A 9,008-nucleotide genomic window follows, 5' to 3' on the forward strand; every position below is an offset into this window, starting at 1 on the left:
TTTCTTGAATTGATCCAAATTTTGGTATCATGTCATTAAAAAAACTTTTTAGCAAAATCCTGATTGCAACATGGGAATTTGGAAATCCATTGGTGGATCTCTTGCAAATGGCAAAAAAAATATAAAATTTTATTAAAAGGCAAGGGCAATTCCGTCCGATTCAGGGTGATCTATATCGATATCGGATCTGTATGGGCCGAGAGCCAAGACCGAACCCGATCCCGATCCAATTTCGGGTACCTTTTAAACCATGCTTCGCAACTGTCCAAATTACAAATTGGCCGGTCGTGATGTTTGAGCACATTATCCATCCAAGTTATCCCGATGTGGTTTGTTTTTGAGAAGGTTTGGTGAGATCCGTAAAGACAAAAAAGTTGTTCTTGTTCCTAATCTTGGGATCAGATTGGTATCGGACAAAATCGATCCCGAATATTAATCGATTTGATCCTAATCCATTGGTACAATCTAATGGTAAAAAATATATAAAATTAATTTTATTAAAAAGCAAGGGCAATTCCGTCCGATTCAGGGTGATCTATATCGATATCGGATCTGTATGGGCCGAGAGCCAAGACCGAACCCGATCCCGATCCAATTTCGGGTACCTTTTAAACCATGCTTCGCAACTGTCCAAATTACAAATTGGCCGGTCGTGTGTGTGAGCACATTATCCATCCAAGTTATCCCGACTTGTGAGATCCGTAAAGAGAAAAAGAGAAGAAGACAGTGGAAATGGCAGCAATGGCAATGGCAGCGGCAGGGGTGGTGTTAGGCCACTCGTCCTCACTGTATGAGGTTCGACCCAGATGTGTTTCCAAGTCGAAGAATAAGAAGCTGGAGACGGTGGAGTTGGGATTTGTGACTTCCCAGTTGAGTGGCATCAAAATCTCATTCCCTTCCACCGCAATCCATGCCGTCAAACCCATCTCTGCTCCTTTCACACCTATCGTCCAACCAGTTGCTCGTAAGTTCTCTGCAACACTCTCTCTCTCTCTCTCTCTCTCTCTCTGCATCTTTTGGCTTTCTTCTCGAAATTTTAGTTCCATGGTATTATCCTTATCCATACCTGCAATTTCAGTCATTGGAATTATAGATTTCTATTTAACCCTTCCACATGAAAGTAGAAACCGGATGGAATGCATTCTTATACATTGTCAAGCAGGGGCAGGAATTTTGATGTGGCCAAGACCTAATGAATCAACTTTAAAATTGGCTCTTCTTTCAGGTAGAATTTGTCCTTTTACGGGGAAGAAAGCTAATAGGGCAAACAGGGTATCATTCTCAAACCACAAAACTAAGAAGTTGCAGTTTGTTAACCTACAATACAAAAGGGTCTGGTGGGAAGCCGGGAAGCGCTATCTCAAACTTCGCTTATCGACTAAGGCATTAAAGACCATTGAGAAAAATGGCCTCGATGCTGTTGCTAAGAAGGCAGGAATCGATTTGCGGAAAAAGTGAAGTCACCCACCCACTGTAAGTTTTGGCTCTCTACTGTATTGGTTTAATGTTTGACCTGCTTTTGCCGTTCGTTCAAACCCCCCAAAACAAAGCTTCTTCTAATTTCTGTTTTCAGTTGTTTAAATACAAGATTCTGCCATCTCTGGCCATTTGAAGGCAATCACAAGCTGTGGATCCAAAAAAAATCACTCGCTAACCATTTCTTCTTCATGGTGGTTCAGATGCTACTGAATTAAACTCTAAAATCTAAATGCTGTGTATTAGATACTAAGACAACCAATATTGCAACTGTAATCATATGAACAAATGTGTAGTCATTGTTCAAAGAAAAGCGAAACCATGAGAAACAATGGATTCCTCCTCAAAGACAGTCAGCTGTGCTTCTTGATTTCAAATGAATAACTGAGTTCCAAATGACATCTTCTATTGTTGTCTTCAAACTGCATAAAAGCAATATGATACTAGTTTAGATTAAGGCAGAAATATTTCTATTACCAAAAAGTTGGTAAAAGGATAGGGAATGAAGCTTCTGGGTTCCAATCATTACATCTACCTATCATGCTTATAATTGAACAAGTAAGAACAAACACATTGTCAGAGTTGTGATTCCATGGGAAAGCAGGGGGATGTGGAATGCCCCTACAATACATTTGTACAGCAACAGGTGCAGAGGCCCATGACATTATTTTTAGTTAAACATATTTTTCAAGTTTACATTCAATATACTTTCAATTCAGTTTATAATTTTGACCCCCAAAAAAATTTTCAGCTTACAAATATAACCATTTCATATGATTAGATAAACTTTTAGGTTGCTTAGTATAGCATGTTAAATGGTTCACTATTATTATTTGAGGATTTGGGGGGAGGGGGGGGGGGGTGCCATGAATATTAGTACATCTTATTGGCTCTCCAGGATTAGGTTCTTTAACATAACCTTTCCTGCAGTGAACATGCTAGTGTTTGAGATCATTATCCAAGGAAACATTATTACTTTTCATATGGGTTCCACTTGGACCTTGGAACCAAGGTACTAACCAACCTGGACTACTAGCCAACATTCAGAAGGGGATATCATCATAGCAACCAGCTGGGGTGTGTCTCGCACATGATTCCACCTTAGTTGTAACCATTTCATTTCCAATGAACAGTCCAGGTGATCACAAATTTCCTACATAAAAGAAACTAGTATAAGAATCAGAAAAATGAGGAAAGAGAACACTCTTACTGTCCTTCTTACATTCTGACTTGACTGTTATTCCAAAAGATTGCAACTGTAAAAATGTGCTTGTATGTGCAATTCTGAATTTTAAACTACACTCGCCTTCAGCTTTGCTGAGTAAATTCCCCTTGGAAGCACACCAGATGGAGTGGTCTCCTCATCTAGGCTGTGTACATAGGGTTCCTTTTGTGAGGCCAAAGTACCCAACATGCCTTTGCTTTGATCAACTGAAATCCAAGATCACAAGAAACAGTCAAGGAAACAAAGATTACAATACATCTTCAACAGATTCACAGCAACTTCGCTAAAGCACGTGAAACCTAGATGTTAAGCCACATCCATTTGGGTAAAGCTGAGTCTAAATCCTCCATGGTCCTCCCCTAGTTTATACATTAAATGGCTACACTCATCCTAGCACACCACTCTCTTCACATTATAAGGTTTAGATAACTACACGCTCCATTCCTTAGTAGTGCGTTGGTAATCTAGGCTCTTCTGGCCTCTTGAGTTTTTCGATCTTTCTGTTGTGGATTGCATGCTACTTCTTTCTCCTCCATCGATAAAATGATTTCTCTTCCAAAGACAAAAACAGCTAGATTTCTGAAGGACTCACATGGGCAAACATCTATCAACAAAAGAAAGTATGCATATGTTATGATTAAGACCGAATATTTCCAACATGTTATCTTCATTTCCAAACAAATTATGAGAAAACTTCGGTTCATAAAATCGTTTGTAAGTTTATGTGTGTTTATGCATGCAAGAGCACGTGTGTGTGTGTGTGTGTGTGTGAGAGAGAGAGAGAGAGAGCAAAAACTGTATAAAGCAAAAATTGCTTCTCAGTTCTAACTTTCTATAAAGAAGACATGCAAAATAACCCATGCATTGTGCTGCTGAGTTGATTCTTAAGATACTGGCATTGGACTGAAGCCCAAATCTCATAAACGTATACATATGCCCTTCAACCTAGATCCCCACGAACATTTACCCCTCAATATGCCTCTACTCTAACCTCATGTCCGAAATCTGAAAGGAACCACAAATGTCTACCCTATCCGTGAACCATCCTTTGGCAACTAAATATCCCAATAGTAAAACCTACAGCAAAGGTTTCCTTCATCCAGTAGAAATATGTTGTTTTCATATTTATTTAAGCTGTGTTTGGATGCATTCTCAGAATAGATTTGGGGTCTAGAACGCATTCTGAACGGAGAAAATAGAGGAGCTTCAAAATGTGTTCTAGACCCAGGATCTATTCTGAGAATGTATACCAAACACAGCCTTATGTTAAGGACAATTCACATTCCCCTTTTGCCCAGAAGTTGTATTATAACCATGGTACAAAATTTTGCGATATATCGCCAAAATTTCGGTAATTTCGACACTACCGAGATGAGATGGGCTTCCGAAATGAAAAAGTTCAAATTTCGTAGAAATTTTGGTATATTTCGTAGAAATACTGTGTATTGAGCATTATATTTCGGTACATTTCGATATTTCGGTAAATTTTGTAGAAATACTTTGTGTATTGAGTATTGAACTATTGACTATTATGAAGTTTATGAGTTATGACTTATGCACTTATGAATTTATGAGTTTAAACTTTAAATTTTAAACTAAGAGCTACATTTGACTTTATTTTTGTTTCATTACTTTGTTTAAATTTCTTATTATGTCTTTTAGTACTTAAACAATATGTTTTTAACTATTTTATACATCAGGGTCCGACCGTATACAGTCAATCAAGGGTGCAAACCCAAAACATCACTTTGAGTTCATTTTTTTTGCAATATGAAGGTCTAAATGTGTTTATTTAGCTTAAATAAGGGTGTACATGAAGTATCGGGCCTTAATATGGCCAAAAACCCATCGAGATGGAGTGCCGAAATATGGCAGAAAAAATACCATATTTCGGCGAAATTTGGTATATTTCGGATATCTCGGTAGGCCCAAGATACCAATATATCGCGAGATATTGAACTATGATTATAACCTTAATGACTCCCTGTGCATCATGTCTGTTACAACAAAGATGGTCTCTCTAAAGTGATTCTTAGAGATGTCTAAGCAATTGAGGATTCTTCCGAATTAAACCCTGGGAAAAAAAAATTAAATTGTTAGTAGGTAAAGGTAAACACCAAGGTCTAAGGGCCCCACACTTGTTAACTGAAAATCTTATGCTACGAGTCCTATAACAAAAGCAGCAGCAAGGTTTTTCCCAATCCTCCCAACTGTATTTAAGAACTTTTAAACTGGGGAAAAGAAATCTGGTACATGGGTAATCTTATTGTCTTCCCTAGGGCTCAGAGACGATCTTGGAAGTTTGTAATAGATAGGGTGAGGAGAAATCTTATTAGTTGGAAAATTCCTTTTTTATCCCAAGCAGGGAGGTCAGTTTTGATCAAATCAGTCCTTAATTCTGTCCCAACATATTGGATGTCTTGTTTTTGGATTCCTAGTGTTGTTTGTCAAAAATTGGATTCTATTAATGCTAATTTCTGGAAAGGGGCAACTGATGGATCTTCTAAATGGTCCTTGATCTCTTGGAAGATTGCTTGTAGGCCTAAACTGTTTGGTGGTCTTGGTATTCAGTCTTCACGTATGCATAATATGGCTTTACTTCTTAAATTTATGTGGACTATGATATGGAGATTGCTAACCAATCCTTCAGCATTATGGGTTAGTATTTTAAAATCCAGATATTATAACAACAATGGCTTATTTTCTCCTTCTACTCTTCAAATAGTGGATCTGTTGTCTGGAATAGTTTAATGAAAATTATGCCTGTGTTCCAGAAAATGTTGTGCTTGAAAGTTGGGAATATGAGTAGTATTAATATCTGGAAGGACCCTTGGGTCGTGTCTATTCCTCGTTTTTTTGTACCAGAGATTCTTGATCATGTTTCTACTCCTACTTTTGTATGTGAGTTAATTCTAAATGGGGACTGGAATACTTATTTAGTTCAAGCTTCAACCGTTGTTCCCCCTATTTCTTGTTAAAGCTATTATTGGGATTCCATTGCGTACTTTGACTCATACTGATGCTTGGTTTTGTCCGTTGGCAAAAAAAATGGAATGTTTGACATCTGTTTCTTTTATGTGATTTCTCGAAGAGGCTTTGGGCCGCTGGGCCATTGGGCTTGCGAACAGATGCCCTCCAATCATCATCTGTAGAAGGCAAAGGAGCAAGGATATTCTAAAGTAGAAGTGTGGATAGGCAGCAAGCAGTTGGTGGCTTTGCTTTCGCAGAATAGTTGGGTAGGATGGCCTTCCGATGTTTTTACTAATTTGTTAGATATTTTGTGTTTGATGAAGGCGGTGGACCTTGGCGCAACAGTAAGATTGCTCCATCTAGGTCGCGGATTCGAGTTTGGGAAAGTTGGGCTGTGGCATGAACCTCCTGCATTAAGTATGCCTTTGTTTTATGTTTGATGAATACCTATTGTTGTATGTTTGATGAATACCTATTGTTGTAACTATGGTGGAACTGGACATGTTTTTATTATCGGTTGCATCTAGGTTAGCTCATAGAGCTAGGGTATCTAAAGTTGGGATGTTAATACGGATGTTGAAACGTTTTGTAATGCATTTGCTTTTGTTTCTCTTTAAAAAAAAAAAAAACACCATCATATCGACCTCCAAGTTATCACATTAGCAACAAGAAGAGGGTAGCCTAAGCCGCTACATGGAATATGAAGACTAGATCGAATCACTTCGATGCTTTTTGTGAAACTCATATGCAACAGCTCTGCAATGCAACACCACTTCAGTTCCCCAAAATTCACATAGACCAATCCCTGTTGGTCCCGCGAGGCTGCTGTGGGGAGTGAGAGAGACAGTGAGGGGTACTGTGAGGTTCACCATGGAGGGAAGCGGGAGAGTGCTGGGGGGAGAGAGAGAGGGCAGGGGTAAGGGTGATCGGTTCAATTTGGTTCAAGATATAATATATATATAACGGTATTGGTTCAGTATCGTCGATGCCTGATACTGATATGATATTGATACCATAGTGGTGGTATTGGAACAGGGAGGGTAAAATGGTCCCAAAAACTAAGGTATTATTAGTACTATGATGGACAAAACAGTTCGATCTGTATTGGTATTGGCCAAGACCGATACGAGTAGTCGAGTACCGATACTGATACCTAAGACCATGATAATATGAAAAAATTGAAACCGAATACTTTTCATAACCTCAAATCAAAACCGAACCAAAGCAACAGTTTGGTTCTATTTGGTTTACACATGGTCTTGATAATTTGGTTCACATTTGATTAAGGAGAAATGACTTGCTCAAACAAATAAAATTGGGAAGGAAAAGAAAATTATAGTCTCATGTAGATACATTTTCGCACGTGTTACTTTTAAACACTTTTTTTTTTTACACAACTTAACAAAGAAACCTATAATAAATAATTTCAAACAATGCAACAAAGATACATGATTCTAGGGTTGAGTGTGATTTAGGTTCAATTCGATTTATACCAGTTACACTTCATTCAGTTTGATTCATACCAACGAACCGAACTGAATGACATTTCATTTTTCAAAATAAAAAATAACCAGCTTTTTTTTTTATTTGTTTCGGTTTTAAATAGGCAATTTTGATTTTGATTCTAAATTGACGCTCTTAAGTAGGACCGAACACAGAGAGATGCAAGGTACCCGAATATAACTCCTTAATAAGGTAAATTTGAAAATATAAAGAGTTTTAAAAAAAAAAAAAAAGACTAATAAAGAATCCAAAGATGAAGTAATCCAGACATGGTTTTCTTAAACATTGGATACCTCAGCTATAATTTACTCCCTTTTATATATTCAATTCCCCAAAACTAGTAGTGCTGTGAATTTTTCTTTCCAGGCCAACCAATCAATCCAGACTATTATGTTATTGGCTAGACTTGAGAATTGAGTGTGATTCCAAGTTGGTGGTTGATTTCATGCTTGGTCGATCTCAGGTTCCATGGAGACTTGAAGGAATGCTGAATCAAATAAGAGCTAGCATCTAATAATAGTTTAACAGGGGGAGCGTTCTCTGTGGGGGAGTGCAGAGGTCACGTGTGTGCAACAGCCAATGAGAATGCGAGCCTTTCCTGGTCAGTCTAAAGATGAGCAGAGTTGACAGCTGATCGACATAGTTGGACAGTTTGTAGAGGCATTGGCAAATGACTTAGGTTTGGCAAGATGAGCAGTCTTTGGAATTGGATATATGAGGTGTGATAGGGCAAAGGGCAATCAACTTCGTTGACTGACAAAACAAGAGCAACTACATGAGGCAGATTGTCATCCATGAGCAGTAACCCATGGAGAGAGCTGCAAATAATATAACATGAGCCTGTCAATTGTTGGGAGCTGTCAACAGCTAGAGTTTCAAGAAGTTGTCTCAGTAGCTACAATTAGTAGTAGTTACATGAGCAATCAAGAAGCCAGTGTGGCATGAAGACTTGACTAGAGAAGCCATGAAAAAGTTGGAAAAAATGCTTGTTGACAGCAGGGCTGAAATGGGTAGCTTCAACTTTAACTGGCAACTAATGAGATATTCGTGACAACAAAACTCTCATAAATGTGAGTGGCATGATTAGGTGGCATTTCTGAGCCTTGTGTGGCTGGAAGAAGTTGAGATGCTTACATTCAATAAAATTGTATGAGGCATTCTCTGTAATTTGAGAGAACCATTCTCTGTAATTTGAGAGAGCCATGGCTGTAACCCTATTCTCCATTGATAGTGGAGCAGATCTCATCTTGCTGTAACCTTACCGATCCTTACATTTTATGATTATTTGTTTGAGGTTTCCATTCTTTTTTACTGTCATTTTAAGTTTTTCGTTTTCTACAAAAACAACCAAGAAGAAAGAAAAATCCCACATGGGGTTGCAACTTGCAGGTGACCACTTTACTCTGTAGAAATAGGCCCATGGAAAACCCTTTTCAATCCTGTATCTGAAACTCTTTAACCCATTTGTTTAGAGGGGAAGGTGGGGTGGAATTGTTGAAAAGATGAGACCCACATGTTTGTGGGGTTTTGTTGGGGTGAAAATGTTGGGGTGAAGTTACTTTTTCCATGAACAGTAACCAAAGTCCCACCAATTTGGTGGGACTTTGGATAGGATAGGAGTGGGATTTTGAGGTGCAACATCTCCCTGAGCTTTTGGAAGTTTACCACCCCCGAATAACCAAACAAGGTTAGGGTGGGATTTTGAAGTGCCACATCAGCAATTTCCAACCCCTACCTAAGTCCCCTCTAGACAAATGGGGTCTTGCTCTTCAATATAGCCCAAATTGGACTAGCATGCAATGAACCTGCAGCTAGTAGACACAAAATATAACAG

General features: G+C 38.5%; 1 protein-coding gene and 1 long non-coding RNA gene across 2 annotated transcripts; both read left to right on the forward strand.

Annotated features, from left to right (window-relative positions):
- The first annotated feature begins 679 nt into the window (after nt 1-679).
- On the forward strand, nt 680-1,535 carry LOC122642432 (50S ribosomal protein L28, chloroplastic). The gene is made up of 2 exons (XM_043835908.1): nt 680-964; nt 1,226-1,535. The coding sequence occupies exons 1-2, from the start codon at nt 733-735 to the stop codon at nt 1,456-1,458; spliced, it is 465 nt and encodes a 154-aa protein (XP_043691843.1). The 5' UTR covers nt 680-732; the 3' UTR covers nt 1,459-1,535.
- A 1,684-nt stretch (nt 1,536-3,219) lies between these two features.
- On the forward strand, nt 3,220-4,921 carry LOC122642436. The gene is made up of 2 exons (XR_006330044.1): nt 3,220-4,001; nt 4,653-4,921. It is a non-coding gene; the product is annotated as an uncharacterized LOC122642436 (long non-coding RNA).
- Nucleotides 4,922-9,008: the final 4,087 nt, after the last annotated feature.

This window comes from Telopea speciosissima, chromosome 10, assembly GCF_018873765.1.
Source record: "Telopea speciosissima isolate NSW1024214 ecotype Mountain lineage chromosome 10, Tspe_v1, whole genome shotgun sequence".
NCBI lineage: Eukaryota > Viridiplantae > Streptophyta > Magnoliopsida > Proteales > Proteaceae > Telopea > Telopea speciosissima.

What these genes read in the sequence shown, in the direction of transcription:
- LOC122642432 (XM_043835908.1), top strand. Translation starts at nt 733, where the DNA reads ATGGCAGCAATGGCAATGGCAGCGGCAGGGGTGGTGTTAGGCCACTCG. An exon ending in TATCGTCCAACCAGTTGCTC is followed by an intron (nt 965 to 1,225) that starts GTAAGTTCTCTG and finishes CTCTTCTTTCAG; the next exon opens with GTAGAATTTGTCCTTTTACG.